Source organism: Sebastes umbrosus, chromosome 6 (genome assembly GCF_015220745.1).
Source record: "Sebastes umbrosus isolate fSebUmb1 chromosome 6, fSebUmb1.pri, whole genome shotgun sequence".
Lineage (NCBI taxonomy): Eukaryota > Metazoa > Chordata > Actinopteri > Perciformes > Sebastidae > Sebastes > Sebastes umbrosus.
Genome location: NC_051274.1, coordinates 31,960,037 through 31,979,678, shown reverse-complemented (window position 1 = coordinate 31,979,678; position 19,642 = coordinate 31,960,037). Strand labels below are relative to the sequence as shown.

Below are 19,642 nucleotides of genomic sequence, written 5' to 3'. Positions count from 1 at the left end.
TTGCATAACGGCTATTTCGGCACGCCCTCAAACAAAGCTGGTTAGAGCGGAGCTGGAATGGGGCCCGAAGAGTTTGATTCGGTTGACCAATTTGACATTTTTACGTAAATTTGGAGCATTATTTAGTGTTCTACCCAACAAGCTAGCGTGACATGGATGGTACCAATGGATTCCATAGGTTTCCTAGTTTCATATGATACCAATATCTTCACTCTTTAAAACTGAGACCACTATAACTTCAGAAAGACAGAATAGCAGCCGGATTGTTAAGAGGTAAATTATATAATAAAAGATCAATACTTGACGTCCGTGTATCGATACAGTATTGCCATCCAAAATATCACGATACTATGCTGTATTTATTTTTTTCCCCGACCCCTAATTTAGTAATTATCTAACTGTGATTGTTATTTCGTCAACAACTAATCTAAGTTGAAAGGAGTATAAATCATGAGTCAAATTTAAAGGTACTATATGTAACTTTCAGAAATTCCTTTTTATTAATGACACCGGTGGGCGTAAAGTGAACTGCAGTCGGCATCCTGTTGCTTGTGTACGTGCTCGCACTCCGTAGACGTAAGCGATCATCCTGGGCATCCTGGGCCAAAACAGGGACGTTACATTACAATCCCATATCACTGTTACTATCTGTAATGTCCAGTCTCCATGATACCAAATAGCTCGCCATTTGCAAATGACTTCATCAGCTAATAGAAATCAGTCCACAGGCTGTTATAGGCACCCGAGAAAGTCTCAGTGTTTAAGTTACATTACAATCTGTTCACACATTGGCAATACAAAGGAATTAATGCATGTAAATTGTTACATATAGTACCTTTTTAAAGTTTCTATGTTGACAAGAGTCACATTTTGAAATGACCACTTTTCCTCCACAAGTGTTCATATGTTGATAAAAGATAGTACTAGAACGTGATCTGTCACGATGATTGCCGATTAGTTGCTTCCTTTTCTGTCTCACTTGAGCCATATTAGACTTTTGCGTAGACATAGCAGCAGACCAGTACTCCCAGTTCCCCGATGTTTGTGTACCCAGCATGTATTGTCCTCTCAACCCTTTGACCTAGAAACTCAATCATCCTCCTCCTCCCGCCGTCACCACAGCAAATGTGTCAGTCTTAATTTCTAATACAGTTTAATGTCATATTTATGTAAATACTTCTGGATTTTACTCTGTATTAACAGCCAGAAATGTCAAAGCACACATAAAATGAAACAATACCATCTCCCGGTAGAGTGGATTTTAAATTGGATTCCTCTTGCTGCCGGTACTTACGCTGGACAGCTGATGAAGGGGAAAATAGGGCCCACTTTGATTGCATGTTGCAGAATCTTTACACAATAATCCCAGCTCCTGCATATTATTTCCCTGCACATTTGTGCCCTAATCTGCACTGAAGGATGCCTCTCTAGTTACATCTCCTTTTTTTTTTTTTCCAAAGAGATCCTAATAGTGTGGTTTATTTCAATATTCATTGAAAAATATAATTTTCTGTTTTCCTTCAACTGTCAATTTCGGAATATGAATTGGCAATTATGCAGTCCCAATATGTCTAGCTGCCCTTCTTGAGTCCTTGTTGAAGACACTGGCTGAAATATTGAAACTTTGTCACTTAGATATAATATAAAGGAAGATTTAAACCCAGATGTTTTTTTTCTTTCTTTCTTTAGCGGAGGAGTCGGGGAAATGAGTTGCATTTAAACTGTCTTGCAGCCATCTTGAAGCAATTTTGCTTTACTTGTCCCTTGCCAAGATCGAGTAAATTTTATTGTGTTTGAGTGAAATATAATGTGCTCCGGTCTCATCTTGTGAATTGTGCCATCTTATGTCCTCTACAATTAACAGATGTAACAACTAAAAGAGCATTTGGGGGGGCCCCATTTTGGCACTATCATTAAGCCCAGACAATTAGCAGTTACACACATAATTACCAAAAAAAAAAAAAAAAAAAATCTAATTCTCAGGACAAAGTCAACAACATTTTCCAGCTTTCAACGTGTCACTTTGACCGTGGCCTCTAAACCGACATCACTCAGACGCTAACCGATTGCGGTCTGTGTGTGGGGAAAGTACAGCGAGTCCACACACTGTTGCATTACAGGTACATACAATATTAAATGCATTACAGGCGCAGTACATTCTCTGTCAGCGAGACATAAATGATGGCTTGACTTATTTCCTTTTTATGCCGTCCCAATTGTTATTGAGTTGAATAAATAATGCTAATAGATTTCACCCTGAGTAGAGGGCCAGTGATCGAGGGTCACGGGGAACACAGGTAGGCTGTTGGGTCTATTACCATACCTGGTTTGAAGGTAAGGGGTAAGGTTCATCATCCCAGATATTAATAGGATGCTGTTTGTAAGTGGGGTTATGCGACTCACCTCTCGGACAAAAATGACAATGACCAAGGCCTGCGTAGAAGGTAAAGGGATTGATGTGGTTATAAATTACTCCACGGCGCCACCTAGCCGAGGCCTTGCCTACTTTGTCATCAGTACAAGGCGATAAAGCAGGGAAATGAGAGCAGAGTCCCCTTTTTTTAATACATAAATGAATACTCTATGAGAGTGGTCATTATTTAGGGACATGGCTATTTTCAAGCAGTTGTACCGATCCAAATGACATGTAGAATCTCGCTCGCCAGCGCGGCGTGAGAAGTTCTTAATAACCCATTGACCTCCATCTATTTATGACCCCTGCCATGCCCTGTTTTTTTTTTTCTAGATATTCAAAATGTAAGTAATTTTCACTCAAGGGCAACTTCATAATTCAAGCCTTGGGACGACAGTGAAAAAAAAAAAAAAAAAAAAGTCGTTCACCTTTTACCACCCAAAATATTTTAGTAAGCAATTTTTATAATTGGCTGTCCGGCCGAGGTGTTGACCCATAAAGTCCAGAAGTGCCAGAATTGGAGAAATGGATTTAATGTAAGAGCCTTGCTGCCTCTTTGCCCTTTAAAAAACACCCAGAGTACGAGCCAGTGAAAATAGAGCTGTAAATAACCTGACGAGCAATGGGTTTTCCTTTAAATAAATACCGATCAGGTTTATGTTGAAAGACAATAGAAAACGTAGCCCAGATATGCAGTTTACAGTATTTATAGCTGTAATATCGAGGTGCCAGCACCGTAATTTCATGCCCCAATGAGAATGGCAAGGTCAAAGCAAATGCTTTGGCTGAGCATCTGCTAATACGGTGACTCATAAACAGGCACTGCGTGTATCAGGTGCACCAAATAATACAGTATAATGAAATACAGAATAGCTTTCCATTATTGTTCTTTTTTTATGGTGTCGTCATTAGGTGTAATTTATGTCTTCAAAAAAAAGTCATCTCCCCCACAGGTCGATCTGAAATGGAGGTCCGGGGGTCATTCCACAGGTTTTGGAACCCGTAATAAATTTCACAATCCCTTTTTTGTCCTTTTCCTTTTATATGTAAAACTCACTTTCACCTTGTTCCCTTTTTCTTTTGGATCTAAGAGCTCTTTCATTTTTTTGCTGTTGTCTTCCACACCTCAACAATAAACAGATCAGAGCGTACAACACAACTTAACAAGCTGTAATTTGACTAGTAAACAGCTTCAGGAATTTCCATGTATTCTATTTTGATGCAAGGTACAAAAAAAAAAAAAACCTTTTCATATGCTGCATAAACAGCATCAAAGATGTGAGCAGCCATTAAGATGTACATACATTAAGCTCAATAGCAGCATAAATGTGGATTAAAAAAAAAAAAAAAAAAGACTTTACATTTCAAGGTGAAAACCTGGAGCATGTTTTTCTTCTCATTCAGTTGAAACTGAGATCTTTGCATGTCTCACTCAATAGTCTGCCACCATGTAGTCTGCTGTGGTCAGATGAATCAGGAGTCCAGGGACACATTATTGCTTATTTGACAGTGCAGTCTGACTGCACAAACTCAGCACATGGCGCTCACCACTTCCTGGCACTCAGGACCTGCTGTAGACTACAGGCCGGCCAATATTTGCCTTCAATTATTCAACAATTTTCATGGCCATTTGAAGTCCTCGGAGCATTTAAATAGGTGACGGGAGGGACCTCCTCTTGGCATAAAGAGTGTGTGGTAGATTATCAAAGGATTTCTTTATGCCTTTTGGGCTGCTGATACAGGGATAGGTTGAAGTGGGACTTTCTGATCAAGGTTCAACCTGCTATTCACATTATTCAAATGGGAGGAATCATTTGATTAAAAGATGTTTTTAAGACATTTTTATTTATATTATTTATACTCCACATTGGTGTTACTGTGTGTTCGGGGCGTAAATCACCGGAGGCCCCACGATACGATATTATCACGATACTTATGTCACGATACAATCTTATTGCAATAAGATATATTGTGATATATTACCTTTTTTCAACTGCAAATTATGCATTTAGTCGACATATGTTTTATCTAAAAGTTTTCACTCTGTGAGTTTTCAAAGGTTCTTTATTTGTCATTTTGTCAATTCCAGCAAAGCAGTCATCGGCGATGAAAATCTTTGGTCTCAGGTTCCTTCAACAATGCTCGTAAAATATGTATATATACTGTATATAAAAGGGGAAATCACGCACGTAAAGGAAAAATGATAATCTAAGGCATAAAGTAATGCAGTTAAATTAAATATAAACATAAGTAAATATAAAATAGTGATGTCAATTTGTAATTTAGTTGAAGACGGTATTTCAGATGAACTAAATGTAAACAGGATGTAGTATGTACAGTATATGCATGATGAGGAGTAATATGTAGACAGGAATGTAGTATGTATTGAAAAGTAATAGATATGTGCATATATATATACAGTATGTATATATATTTACACAGAGGTGTAACAGTATGTAAAGTATATATAGAGTTTAGCTGTCTTATGGCCTAAGTTCACATATCTTGAGGTCAGAGGTCAAGTGACCCCTTTGAAAATGGCCATGCCAGTTTTTCCTCGCCAAAATTTAGCGTAAGCAGCGTTATTAAGCGTTTTTCCCTACCAAACATGGTTGGTACCAATGGTTTTCTTTGGTTTTCTAGTTTCATATAGTACCAGTATCTTCACTCTGGCTTTAAAACTGAGCCCGCTACAACCTCTGAAAGACAGAATAGCGTCCGTGGGATTGTTAAGAGGTTAATAGTTTATGTAATAAAAGATTGATACAACTATATCGCCACGCGAAATATCGCGATACTATGCTGTATTAATCTTTTCTACTGTGTACTTCTCTTGTGAAGACCACTCCGGAGGTCAGTACCAGAGATATCAGGATGTGGCTCTCTCTGTGTGCACTTACTGTTAATGAAAACGTCGAGCCGTAGAGCCTTGAAACACTGCAACTGAACCTTTTCCAATTGCTCGATTTCATCTCAAAGGATGGAGGAAGCTTGTGTAAATTCTCTAAAACCCGAGGGAATAGTTGAAGTAAAAGGCTCTCTTACAGAAGGGGCTTTTCTGTCAATAAACAAGGGAAATGGTTTAAGGAAGTAATGGTAAGATGTTAGTGAGAGACGTAATGATACAGACTTAAAGAGATAAAGCATGCTCATCAGTGCCTACTGTTCTTACCAGTTCTGGTTCTCTGGATTCAGTTTTCTCCTAATTGTTTTACTATAAATTGTTTTTTTTTAATGTAGTTCATCAAAAGTTGTAATTATTCTCCTTTGTTTAGACCGAGTCGCTCATTAAAAGATGAGACCCACAGCAATGGCAGCATATGGCGCCTGAAATAAAATCCTTTCTTGCCACAAAAGGAGATGTTCATATTAGATTTTTTTTTTTTTTTTTCCTCTCCTGCCTTCAGATTCTCCATCAGGGAGCCCTTTGCAATTTAATCATCACTAAAATCATTAAAAAGATCTGAAGATTAAATTATATTGGCATTTGCAAAATTATGTAATACATTTACATTACAATGAAGAAATTAAAATAATGCATTTTCGCTGTCTGGGGTGTATGAAATCTCCACATGGGAAATATAACTGGAGAAGTGGACAGACTCTTATTTTCTTTGCCTTTGGTGGCAGTTAATAGGCTAGCAGAGTTTCAGATTTCATTGTGTGAACCTTTCCGCGCTATCTCCCCTTTGATGGATGTCCCCGAAGCAAGAAACTCTCAGCGGAGTTTCTGAATTATGAAATGAAAATGTATTTTTTTAGAAGAGAGGGGAAGGTAAAAAATTGAATGAAGATTTGTCATACTTTCTCTAAATTGTACTTAAAAGATTTGTGGGCAGCTTGGGAAGTATTTAAGCATACATTATGATAGCCAAGGAGCCATTTGGTGTTTCCCCATTAACACGCAGTCGCCGCCCCCCCCCTCCCTCTCCCGAATGTCTTTTAAAGGTGTGTGTATGTGTGTGTCTCGATTCCAGGGCTGACGGATGTGGAGGTAGAGTTGGCCATCCAGCGCTCTGGCAGCACAGAAGAAGTCCTGCCTCTGAGCCCCGTGGGGGCTCCATATCCACTCCATGCAACGCAGCTGGCTCTTGCACCACATAGTGAGTGCACACATCCTTTTTCTCTCCTTTGATACCTGCTGCATATACATAATATTAATATTTATGTGCACCTGAAAAAAAAAAAAAAAGAAGTCTAATTTAAAACTTGCTGTTAGAGGTCTTGTTTTTATTAATTTTAAACCAGGATTATCAGCAGCTCACCAAATACTTTACAAGTGTTGCCACACAACATTGTGAATTCAGATAGAGGGATATGACATTGCACGAGCTCGTGAAGCTCGCCGTTCAGTTTCAAGGGGTTCCACGCTGGCAAGACCCCACACCGCGACCTGTATCTTTATTACCTCAGGAGGTTATGAGTGCTGTCCGCTGATTTACCAATGCAGAATGAAGTCCGCGTAATGCTTAACCCATATGACAATGATTCCAGATGTATTCCACCCTCATTTATTACCACACTGTCCTTGACTCCCCTGGCATCTCATGTTTTGTAATGAAAGTGATGTTGATGGGATGGCCATGTAGTTAGGGAGACTCGCGGCTCTCCGTCCATAGTGGGGGGTTTTATATCAAAACGGCTATAAGGGAGCTGCATAATGAGGTGAGAGCGGGGAGTCTTGTATGGGGGGTCATGCTGAAAAGAGGGGGCTACCTCCCTTTGATGTCCTTGTTATGGGGACGGTGCGCGGGGACCCGCATCCATCTCTGTCGAAGTAATGGATACTCTGATCTCTATTTCCACGCGGTAGAAGGACAGGAAGGCCTCCACTGAACCCAATAAATTTGAGAGGAGATTGGAAAAACGGGGGATGGATACCACAGTTCCACAGCTTAAGTGACCAAATAAAAAAAGGAAGATGGCAGAGTGGAAGTGGTAGAGGGGAGGAAAAAAAGGAGAGAGAATGAAAGGTCCTAACGGGAGGGGAAAAAGAGCAAGTGAAGACCCCTGCATCCCCCGTGATGCAAGCGAGGCTTGTTCAGGGTCAACCACCTCTCCCAAGGACTCCCAGGCCTTTCAGAAGCACGGTATTCTGGGATAGGTGACAGTCTATCGCGGCCATAATGTTGATGAAGACCCAAATTTATGTGGTTACCATATGGATGCTTGGAGAATGACTCAAAAATCTTCGATAGGAAAGGTTACGGGTTCATCCCCGAATGCTGCAGCAGCAATGAAACGCGCCCTTGAGTAAGGAGAATAAAATAGCGTTCACCTTGAAGATGTAGCGTATAGTCCGATATGACAGCGGGTCCCTCGTTTTTATTTGCATGTCAAATCACACAAGTGGTAAGGCACCAGATCAATCTGGTTACTTTCAAGCCAGTAAACATGTACCACATAACCCATTAGGTGAAATCAGACCTGTAATAGAATATCAGCGGCGTGCTTTAGTGGCCTAGCCGCTAATAATTTCATATTCATTTGGGCTCCACCAGAGTAAATAAAAAAAAAGAAGACAAACTCACACAGTATATTTCCTCCAGACCTGTTTGTTGTTTAGTGACATTTTCAGTTGAATGCCTCTCTTATGTGGGGAATTTCCACTTTGACAGACAGTTGGCCTACCCAGATGACAGCTTGCACAATGACACACTTTCACATTATCTGTCACTCAGCAAGGCAGTCAACTTCTAAACACACACACGCACACACACACACTTACCTTTCTGTTTTCTGTACACGCGCACATGATGCATCCGGTCTGAAAGAGTTAAAGCTTTATATGCAAACAACTGCATTAGGCCCAACCCCAAAAATAAGTGGAAGACAATGGTGTCCTTTCTGGAAGAGCAGGATAGAGCGGGCTTGTTTGCTCTGCAGGCTTTACCCTTTACAGTTCAGACGTTTTGCGTAAACAGACGGATGAATAGATGGAATTCTTGTAACCTCACAAAGAGATAAATTGTGTTGCTTTGTGTTCATTGAAAGGCTTGCTAAAGATTTTAAAGACACATTTATGTGTTATATCAGCTGAAATTTTCATTACATCACAGCAATTAATAAATCTAGGGATGCACCGATACCACTTTTTTCAGACCGAGTACAAGTACCGAGTACCGATATGAGTACTTCTCTGGACCCTCGTTTACAGCCAGCTGGAGGGTGTGAGCGACACACGGCAGGCTGGGGAGTCCCGCATACGAGACGGTGCGCCGCGACTGGCTCTAGGTCGGCTTGAAACGGCTCGGGGCCAAGGTGGTTCCCGGGGCCGTGGGCAAAGTGCCACCAGGGCGGACTGTCCTTGGTGCGCCCAAACGGCGTCGTGCCCCCAGGGCGGGGCTCGGCCCTCGTACAAGGCGCCAGGGGTCTGCAGCGATGTCTGCAACCCACCCGACCTGTCTTGAAACAAGGACCAAGGAATCTAACGCACGCGTGAGTCAGAGGGTGGGTGCAAGCAAAACCCTGTGGCGCAATGAGAGGCCGGCGCGTGCCGGCTGAGGTGGGATCCCGGCCCCGCGGGGTCGGGCGCCAGAAATGAAATTCTGGACGGACTACCTGTCTATCTACCTGCGTGCTCTTTGCCCGTGCACTCATCGCTCGTCACTGGAGTCTTCCACAAGCTGCTAGCTTGACAGCTAACAACAGCCGTGTTTGTTGTTCACGTTCATTGTGACATGTTTATGTTCTTAATTATAATTGTGGGAGAGCAGCATCGGAGGGAGGCCTGAAGCGACGGACTTTCTCTCTAGATTTAGGGACTTTTGGAGCTAGTGCTGCTCGCTACTTACACTAGAAAAGACTGGTCTAGTGTGCTTTTGCTAGTTTCTCAAGATCACCCACCCTACCTTTAAGCGTACAAGTATATTTCTGAAACAGTGGACAATTTCTTTATCTTAGAGGACCACACCGTTCTGCTAGGTTTTTTACTAGATGGTTTTTTACTAGATGATTTTTTTCTATCGTTTCAGGCATCCATTGGCTTCCATTCACTTTTTTACAGTCTGAAAATCAATTAGGGGACTCTTACAACTTACTTGTGTTGTCTAATCTACCACAAAGCACATTTACATAATTAAAACAACTATTAGTTACATTGAGGTAATGCAGACTTTTTGTATCAGTCTGAATTAGGGCTGTCAATCGATTAAAATATTTAATCGCGATTAATCGTATGATTGTTGCTCTTATCAACATGGGAGTGGGTAAATATGCTGCTTTATGCAAATGTATGTATATATGTATTATTGGAAATCGATTATCAACACAAAACAATGACAGTTATTGTCCAGAAACCCTCACAGGTACTGCATTTAGCATAAAATATATGCTCAAATCATAACGTGGCAAACTGCAGCCCAACAGGCAACAACAGCTGTCAGTGTGTCAGTGTGCTGACTTGACTATGACTTGCCCCAAACTGCATGTGATTATCATAAAGTGGGCATGTCTGTAAAGGGGAGACTCGTGGGTACCCATAGAACACATTTTCATTCCAGTATCTTGAGGTCAGAGGTCAAGGGACCCTTTTGAAAATGGGCATGCCAGTTTTTCCTCGCCAAAATTGTGCACAAGTTTGGAGCGTTATTTAGGCTCTGTCGCGACAAGCTAGTATGACATGGTTGGTACCAATGGATTCATTAGGTTTTCGCGTTTCATATGATAACAGTATCTTCACTCTAGCTTTAAAACTGAGTCTGCTACAACCTCCAATTGATTGCCTTAATGCATTAAATCTGCATCCAAAGTATGCAAGCACACAATGGTTATGCAACATTAAAAATCAAAATCAAAATGTGGTACATATGATTTATACTTTAGAGCTAAAACTTCAACTTGACATAAAGTGATTCCTCCTCCTCTCCAGGTCCGGCGGGCTACAGATGGAGAGACTACGGCGCCCTCACCATCGTCATGGTGGGCATCGCCTTCGGCTTCCATCAGCTTTACAAAGTAAGTCACGCTCTGCTTCTCCTCCCGCTGCTGTTTTCCACCGCGTTCCCTCCTCACCGACTTTGTTTTCACAGTTAATCTTTCTAAAATTTGTTTTACAAATTATCCTTTGCATCCTCAGATCTGTCAGTCCTGCCTCTCCCTGATATTACATTAAAATTGGTGGGCCTAGCAGAGTACATCATTTATGATGAATTATGGTGCTAGAATTGAAGGCGCCTCTGCAGTATGTAACATCACTCTGGTCTTGTTATTAAAGCTACCCTGCTTTACGTCAAAGCATGATCTCATTTGAACCCCTTCTTTTTTAACTTCCCTCCTCCTCCTCTCATATATATTTTTTTTTTCCTTTTAAAAAATATAGTTGCTAACACAGCACACAACCATTTTTTTTTTTGACGTCCCACCGTCTAAAAATAATCACCCTGGTTTTTATCGGGCTTAGCAGCCCTTGAACATGAGCTCATGAGGCCCCCTTGTCCCCGGTGACATTAATCCCATAGTGGTTGTTAGTAGTAGTCTGAGTGGCATGTGGAAGCCATTACTCTCGTTTTAGAGCAGGACAGGAGCTCCAGCAGTAGCTCTCGGCCTCGATGACAGCCTGTTCTCCTCTCTGTGTGCAGAGAGAGAGAAGGAAAGGGAGCGCGTATCGTGTACTTGCATATGCCTACCTGACCCTGTCGGACATATTGGCTTCTCTATAGATCCTGTTATGTCCTATTATTTCATCCTCCCTTTTCATAAGGCTGCACATGCACAGTCTCCTGTCCCCGCGGTCTTTCTCTGACAAACACACACACTGTACTGTACTGTTTCCCCACATGCAGCAGGGTTTGCCAGCCACCGGCCGCCTGGGAGGTGGTGGGATTCCCTGGCGGGACGGCACAGGTTGCTGTCATGTCGCTGGAGCGTAGCGCCAGTCGCACCATATGTCCAGGCTTCTGCCCACACTTTATTTATGTTATGGCGCACCTTGTAAACACCACACTCCCAGCAACCCACTTATTAATTACTACGTGTTGACACTCATTTAATCTTTTTCTCTAAAAAGTGTTTATTACTTGCGCTGGTGTGGCCGCTTGCCACCTGAGTTGGAGAGAAAACCCGGCTCGGGGCGGCGGAGGGCTGCGAGGGATTAGGTCATCCTTATTCAGCCTTAAAACTGAATAAAGAAACGCAGTTCAGTGGGGCTCTCGTGAGCACATATGTAAAGGATTCAGTGAGACGCTCACAAGCTGCTCATCTGGTTAACCCTCACACTGGATAACAAACGTCCTCATTTGGCTGTCACACATACATATCATTTTGGTGGAGTTCTGTTTATTCAGCGGCGGAGAGACGATAAACAACATGACATTGTTTTTGGGGTTTTGTAAGACTATTTTCAGTGCTCACCACCATGTCTTTTCCCTGAAGGCCTGACTTATTTTCACTGTTCCTCTTTGGGTTTCATTCATTTTTAAGGCTCTAACTAACTTAACAGTTACTTTCATTATAGATTAGTCCCTGATTTACGGATTAAGTGTTTGTCTATAGATAAATGGTGAACATTTCTCAGAGCCTAAGGTTGCATCTTCAAATTCAAGAGTCTAAAACCCAAAGATATTTCATTTTCAATGGTATGAAATAGAGTGCTACAGGAATGAGTCAATGGAAGTCAATGGGTTTTCAGTTAGATGCTTGAAATAAGGTCTGTGGTTAAACACAAGTTTAAGAGATTTTAAAGTTTTGTTATACGACATAAAATACGTCAGTAAATATCTCACTCGTGAATTTTTTTAACCCTTTGCGTGTCTTAAAAAAAGCGATTGCTAACATGTGGTTAAATGAGACTACTAACGCCTGCATTCACGCTTCAAAAATCATAAAAGTGGTGTTCATTTGTGGAGATTATCTTGCAGGACAAAACGTCTAGGTATCATAAATGTTTGTTTGCCACAGAGTTTATTTTCTGCAATAATCCAAATCCCAATGGAACAATCCCATTGGGTCTTTGTCGAGGGAACCAGGGCGATGCTAACTTCCTGGTTGGCCTACAGAAATACATCATCCCTGCAGCACTCTATCTGGCAGCAAATTTAGAACAAGCAGCTATTTGACATTTTATGCTCTATAAATAACTTAAACAACCAATTGTTTATAATAAATGTTTGTTAATTTTTCTAATCGACTAATGGTTTCAACACTCTGCATGCTCCTAATCAGGCCGTTTAGACAATGAGGCTCTAGTCCAATAAAACAATGGATCTGACCCTCCGCTGCCAAGTCTAGGTGGCCCTGTCTTTTTCCTCATCTCCTGCCCCCTTCTCAGCAGAGAGAAGTGTAATGTTGTGCCATGCTTTTAATTGCAGAAATACATCCTTCCCCTCATTATGGGCAGCCGAGAGGACAAGAAGCATCTGCAGAGGATGGAGAGCAACATTGCGGCAATGAGTGGCACGCTGACACAGACAGGTGAAGATTAATATCTTCATCACTTTCTCCCTCCTTAACATTTTCCCTCATTTATCTGTCGCCAAAATCGGGGGGCCCCGCACGTTTTTAACAAATGACGCCGCTGTCATTTCGCTTTAATTTGAAATTGCTTGTTTACTGTCAGGCTCGGGCTCAATTAATTACGTTTCGCTGAAAAGCTCTTAACCTCGGAATATTAATGAGGAGTTGGGAAATGACAACTTTTCTCCCCCCCCACCCCCGCCCATCCTCTCTCTGACTCCCCCCCCCTTCCATCCGTCTCCCCCCCCTGCACCAACCTCACCCCCATCCAAACCTCCACCGCCGTCATCAACATCCACCCTCTTCCCCCGTAGGTTGCGAGAAAGTTCATTTTAATTTTCTATGCGCTGGTGTGTGTGTGTGCAGGATGTGCGTGCGGCATGGCACTGTGTGGCGTCTGGGCTCAGCACTGGCCCTAGTGTGATTAAGTGCACGGTGACAGGTGCGGCTCCCATGTTGGACAGGTGAGGAATCTCAACCTGGCTGTCAGACATGGAGAGAGAGAGAGAGAGAGAGAGATGCTTTCCGTGCTCTTCGTCAGTATAATTAAAAATCCAGGGAGGCGTAAATGAGAGAGGCACTCTGGAAAAGTTTGCTCTCGTTAGCAGTGCTGTTGAACTGGAGTGTGTTTTCACCTGAAAGGTACCAATTCCCTTTTGAGAAGTGAATACTACAGTTTCTAAAAGAAATGTAATGATTATAATAATACACTGTATTTATAAAGAGCTTTTCAGGATACTCAAAGACGGTTTACACGACAAGTTAAATAAAAGAACCTACTTTAAATCTAACATTAAAGGGACTGAATGTAAGTTTTTACACGTATAAACGTGTTTTAATTCTTTTTATTGCCAATGTTTGAACAGGTTGTAACTTAACCTAAAAAAACTAGACCTTCCGCAACTTTCTTGGTTTCCTCTATCAGCCTGTAGATCGCTTTTATTATTAAATTCAACGGATGTGACCCCATGCACGCTCGCAAGAGCCTTTAATTTCAGCTCCTCTTACAGGGCTAACAGTGTGCAACGGTAGCTAACGTTCGGTTAGAAATGGAGTCCGCTAATGCCCACAAACAACCAGCCTTCACCACAACTCAGATTATAGGAAAAACTACACGGATATACGTGTAAAAATGTACATACAGTCCTTTTAAAGCTGAGTTTTGAGTAACTTTTATGGAATTTTACAGCTTTGATGGCATAATTTGGGTCAACTTTTTAGTTTTAAATATGAAAGGATAAATCAAAATGTGTATTTCAATCAAATTAAGTTTCTTTTAAATTTAATAAAGTCACATTGAAGTGTACATGAGCTATGTGCACCTGTCTGTATGAGATATCAAACAAGGTAAAACCTTCCCCTCAGGTGGTTTTGATGCCTAAAGAGTAGGGGTGGGGTGGGGGGGGGAAATCAATACAGCAGAGTATCGCCATATTTTGCGTTGCAATATTGTATAAATACACGGACGTTAAGTATCAACCTTTTATTATATAAACTATTAACCTCTCAACAATCCCACGGCCGCTATTCTGTCTTCAAAGAGTATCGAAGCAAAGACACGAAACTCTGGTTCTTTTTTTGACAACAGTCGCTAGATGACGCTGCGGTAGCTCTGCCGCCATAGTGGACCGAAAACGCCAATAAGTCCATGGCCATAGATATATAAAGAAAAGTCTGTAAATCAGAGGATTTAAATCAACTTCCCAGTACGAATGCTTAAATAGCCCTCATTTAAATCGTTGTAACATTAAGTTACTTTAGTTATTTTAAGTTATTCTAAATTCCGTTTATTTCCATCGTCCACTTTATGCTCTTCTGGGAAGCGGCCGGGAAAAAACGTTTAATAAATAAATAAGTAATTAAATAGTTATAATTGCGTGCATATTTATAATATTTGTATCGTTCAACACAGGCCATTTCGGTAGAGACATTAGATATGACAATAGAATACGAATCATTTTGTTTCACTTTTGCATGGCACTTTGCAGGCGGACGTTTGTCAAAATGTCAAATTGGTCAACCGAATCAAACTCTTCTGGCTCTGTTCCAACTCCACTCTAACTAGCTTTGTTTGAGGGCGTGCCAAACTAGCCGTTATGCAAATGTGTTACTTGGTGACATCACCACATTATGAAATAAAAAAATAAATGAAGAACGCTAAATAACGCTCCAAAGTTGCGCTAAATTTTGTTGAGGAAAAGCTGGCATTTTTAAAGGGGTCACATGTTGACAAACTGCATAATTTGCAGTTGAAAAAAGGTACTAAATCGCAATATATCTTATTGCAATACTTGTATCATGGGGCTTCTACTAAAGAGTGCAACAATTTCCAGGAAAACCTGTATGAATGGCCATCATGCTCGTGTTTACAGGAAAGACAAAGAGGAGCCAAACAAATGTTTTCCAGCCACAGGCTGTATTTTTAACTTCATAAATACCATGTCAGTTTCAACACAAGCATCCTTTGTTTGATTTCCCCTTCATCTCCAAATTAAAACAAATTAAGTGTTCAGAGTTTACAGCTCTTGTCACGGACCAACACGGCGTACACACGGCTGTTATCGTTGCATCCAGTCACACCCATGCTATTGTTTTCTGGTAGGTGGAGGGCAGTGGTTGTGTGAGATCGCGTGCGAGGTGTGCGCCACCCTCAATCTGATTAACAAATATCTGCTCTTTTATGGTCATTTTCTCCCCAACTATGCAAACACATTTCCTCTGGCTTCACTGCCCATTCTTAGATCTACTTATCACTTTCTGGAGATTTGCCAGCTTAATACACAACCCTGTTGTGTTTTGTTTGTCGGCATATAGACAGGATTTCACAGCGAGAGTCTCCTGTGCTTTGCGGCAGAATAGGTGAGACTCCAGTGAGGGGAAAAAAAAAACATGGGTCTTTTCTTCAGCCGGTGTGGGGAACTAATTTGCTATGACTGCAGTAGCCAAGCTGCTATTGTAGTTAATGACTGTTGTAGTTAACAGTTGGGGAGAGGGGTTGCAATTACACTGAGAGTTTTCTCCCTCTGCTTTCCCTTTGTCTCCCTCTCCCTCTCGCTCCCTCGCTCCTCGCTGCACTGAGTAATAGCGACCGGCTGCCTCGCCCGCTGCCAATTGCTTGAACCCCCTTTTGTTAAAGTTCATGTATTTCTCTAGTGCCGGGCGCAATGAGGTGATGTATCCTTTTGAATGGGGACCACATTAGTCTCTCTCGCCAGCCCCAGCTCGAGAGTAGGGGCCTTGACTCCCATTATGATTTGCCTACAACTTCACACAGACAATTAATGAATGGATCTTGGAAGTACTTCAGCGCGGCCAGGCTGTAATGGAATTGTGCGGGCTGTTTGGCCACTCTTTGTCGGTGGGAGCCATATTGGTGACCAGCTGGCCATTAAAGACAGAGACATATGTAGTGTACATTATATCGAGGTATTTACTGAATAATTTACTGAATACACAATGTGCACCCGTCCTCGCAGCAGCTGCGAGCCTCACACATCATCTTGTCTCTGATTTTCTCTCTCACACACACACACACACACATCGCAGCCTTCTGATTCATGCCCGGCCAAAGTCATTGACTTCATTATTCTTGGCTTCATATCTGTGATAACTGGGGGGATAAGAAGTTGTGCATTTTTTTTTTTTTGTCTGAACTGTACAAAGGAGTCAACTTTTGTGGGAGAGACATGAAAAGGTTTGGCTGAAAAAGTGGCTGAAAAAAAGCGGTGCCACTGGTAATTCAGGAGGCACAGCGGTGCAGGCTGGCAGACTGACACACACACACATCTGGATAAGCTGTTTTGTGGCGAGGTGGAATCAGAGACTAATAGGGCGGCTCTCGGTTTAGCGCGCACACCCCGTTCAAACACCTTTTTTAAGCAGGGATGGCCGCGGTAATTTAGTTTTATTACAGTCTTCAGTAAGGCCGGTCGCGCAAACCCACTAACAAACTCAAATTTGTTTGCACAATGATTTTTTTTCCTGCTCCAACTGGTGTTCCATAGGATTCTGCAAGCACGGAGAGATCAAACACTCCAGCACCCCACCTATATTGATACAACTCCACCCATTTAAACACAGGTGTCAGTGCAAGATATTAGCTTCTTTGAAAGATCAAATATTTTGTCTGTGTTGGTTTTTCATAATAGAAACACAGCATCCCCAAGCAAGCCGCTGCTGCGTCTTTTGTCCCGGCCCGGGTTATTCTTTACATCCCGTCCAGCCGGCTGCAGGCTCAGGCTTTTAACCATTGGCCTGACAACCTCAGCAGGCGGACCGCCACAATATCTGTTGATGTTAATCCTATTAGGCTTGATTTAACACTTTACACGCCCATGATTTATATGAATGTTTATTGGTTTTCTGTAATATAATCAGCTCGGGGAAACTTAATGCATTGTTTGGTAATACACGCGTGACTGGAAGCAGGGGGCAACAAACTGTGCCCGGTGTTATTTGAAATCATACACCCTCGTCCAACACCAACACTTGAACTAATTCAATCTTCAAAGTCAATGGAAAAAGAACAATATTTATTAGGATTAGGGGGGACATTTTGTCTGGCAGCCTCCTCCCAAATGAGAGCCTTGTTTTTTCCTTTGTTGATCGTTTGAGGATTTAAGATGCATTAGAAGGCAGTGTCTGGGTGGATAATGGAAGGTTAGAGACTGTTATTTGATTTAAGTTCAGGCACTAGAGATTAATATCTCCATCCTATGTATGCCCCCCCCCCCCTTTCCCACCCTCGGACCAGAAAGCTGCGACTAAAGTTACCGGGTATTAGCTTTGATTACAATTTTTAGAGGGCAGCTTTGATCAGTGACACAAGTTAAGTCTCATCACTTCTGTCATCGACGCTTGAAAGAAAAAAATGTTCACTTCTGTGGCACCAAAACAACATTATCACACAATCTTAACTTCCTTTCTTTTTTTCTTTTTTTTAAGTTTGCTAAATGCACCGTCTTGTTTCCACAGTCAGCCAGCTGCAGCAGACCCTGGTCTCCGTCCAGGAGCTCCTGATCCAGCAGCAGCAGAGAATCCAGGAGCTCTCTCAGGAACTGTCTGCAGCAAAGGTAGCTACTATATCTCAGTGCCCTTCACTAACCACCACAAACTGCTAGAATATGAGTCATTTCAGTTAAACCTCCGAGAGTCTGACCTATTTATCATTCATTCATCCTCCTCCAGATTTTAGTTGTCTTTATTGTAATTTAGTTTCAGCAGAAACTGGCACATTTGTAGATTTAATCGTAAGGCCGTTATACACCAGCAGCGCTTTTTTGTGCTGTTGTTTTTGACATGAGTACTTTCACACAGAACGCGGCTATTATGCGGCGAAAAAGTGGCATAATTTTTTTTGTAACAGGGTTGATTTTCTGAGCTTTCGCAGGGTTGCGTCTAGACGGTAACCTGGGAAATCTGAAAACTTGCAAAAACTCTTGTGAGACTGGATTTCCCAACCATAACTATTCAAGATCAGTGCCTAACCTTAACCGTCTCGCAAGGGCTTCCCAACTCACGGGTTACCTTCTAGACACGACCCTTTCACACCGCGAATAAAGGCATCAACCAATCAAGTTGTGCGGAACAGTTTGATTTGCGTCTATATTTATGAAACCACACCACGGAGGCTCCGTAGTCTGAACCAGGACGGCGAACTTTATTACTCCTTTCAACCATGATAAAGCCAGAGCAGACCAGATCCTTCTGTTCTGACCTTTCACAATAAAAGTGTCTTTACACTAAGTTTGATTTCAGTCATTTTTATCCTTCATAGTTTGTCTAGTTTTAGTCAACGACAACTCAAGACGTTTTAATCCAGTTTTACCTGACAAAAAGTCATTCTACTTCTCTCTTAATTTTGTCAGCTATTTTTTAATTTATTAAAATGTCCTTTTTTCATCAGATTATATTGAACTTTTCAGTCAATCTGGTCTAGATAAAAAACAATAATTTTGTAATTTTAGTCAAATTTACTTCACATAAGATTTTATCTTATCATCATCTGATGAAAAACACAGTTTGAATGATTAAGTATGTAGCTCTGCTACTTCGAGTCCTCCCTGACTGAGCTCATTAGTGACGCACGGGTCAGTCGCACCCACCCGGCCCGTTACAAGAGCCAATCCGCAACCGCCCAACATGCAAAAATATGTGTTTATCAACCAAACCCAACCTGACTCGCAAACAGCAACTTTATGCATTATAGCAGCACAACCATCAGGACTGAGGACACAGAGACGGACTGAGCGCCGCCTATGCAGTGTGCGTTGTGTGTTTGAGACCGAGAGAAAGGAAGAGAATGTGTAAGGTGTTTGATAGTGTTAAATGACGTCAGTGACGTCTCGTCATCATCTCGTCTCAGTCATGGGAAAAAAAGGTTGTTGCCGAACATATTTGGTCATAGGTTTCGATACTGAAATTAACACCGACTGTGTTAATCTGGTGTGTCAAGTCACACCTGTTTGTTTGAAAACACTCTCTAACTTAATCATTTCACTAAATTACACGTTTGCGTTATTATTATCTTGATGGCAAACTAACAACTTTACAAAGCTGGCGAGAAGTGCATCTTTACTGTAGTTAGAACATGAAAGTTATGGACTGCACCTTCAAGGTCTGTTATGTATGATTAATGTTTTTTGAGGAAAGCGAGACAGGCAGTAACTCTGAAATTGCAGAAGAGCTCCGTAAACGTAAAGTTGCAGGTTAAAAATTTCCAGATTGATGAGGAGAGAGAAAGGCTTTCTCGAGGCCTCTGTGTACTAAAAAGCTCTC

General features: G+C 41.7%; 1 protein-coding gene across 2 annotated transcripts in view; it reads left to right on the top strand.

Annotated features, from left to right (window-relative positions):
• pex14 (peroxisomal biogenesis factor 14) overlaps positions 1–19,642 on the top strand; it is a 69,574-nt gene that overhangs the window by 35,030 nt on the left and 14,902 nt on the right. For both annotated transcript variants that reach the window (XM_037772606.1, XM_037772605.1), the window contains exons 5-8: positions 6,391–6,516; positions 10,284–10,369; positions 12,721–12,823; positions 17,840–17,937. In XM_037772606.1, coding sequence (XP_037628534.1) covers positions 6,391–6,516; positions 10,284–10,369; positions 12,721–12,823; positions 17,840–17,937 — 413 coding nt within the window. The remainder of the gene's footprint in view (positions 1–6,390; positions 6,517–10,283; positions 10,370–12,720; positions 12,824–17,839; positions 17,938–19,642) is intronic.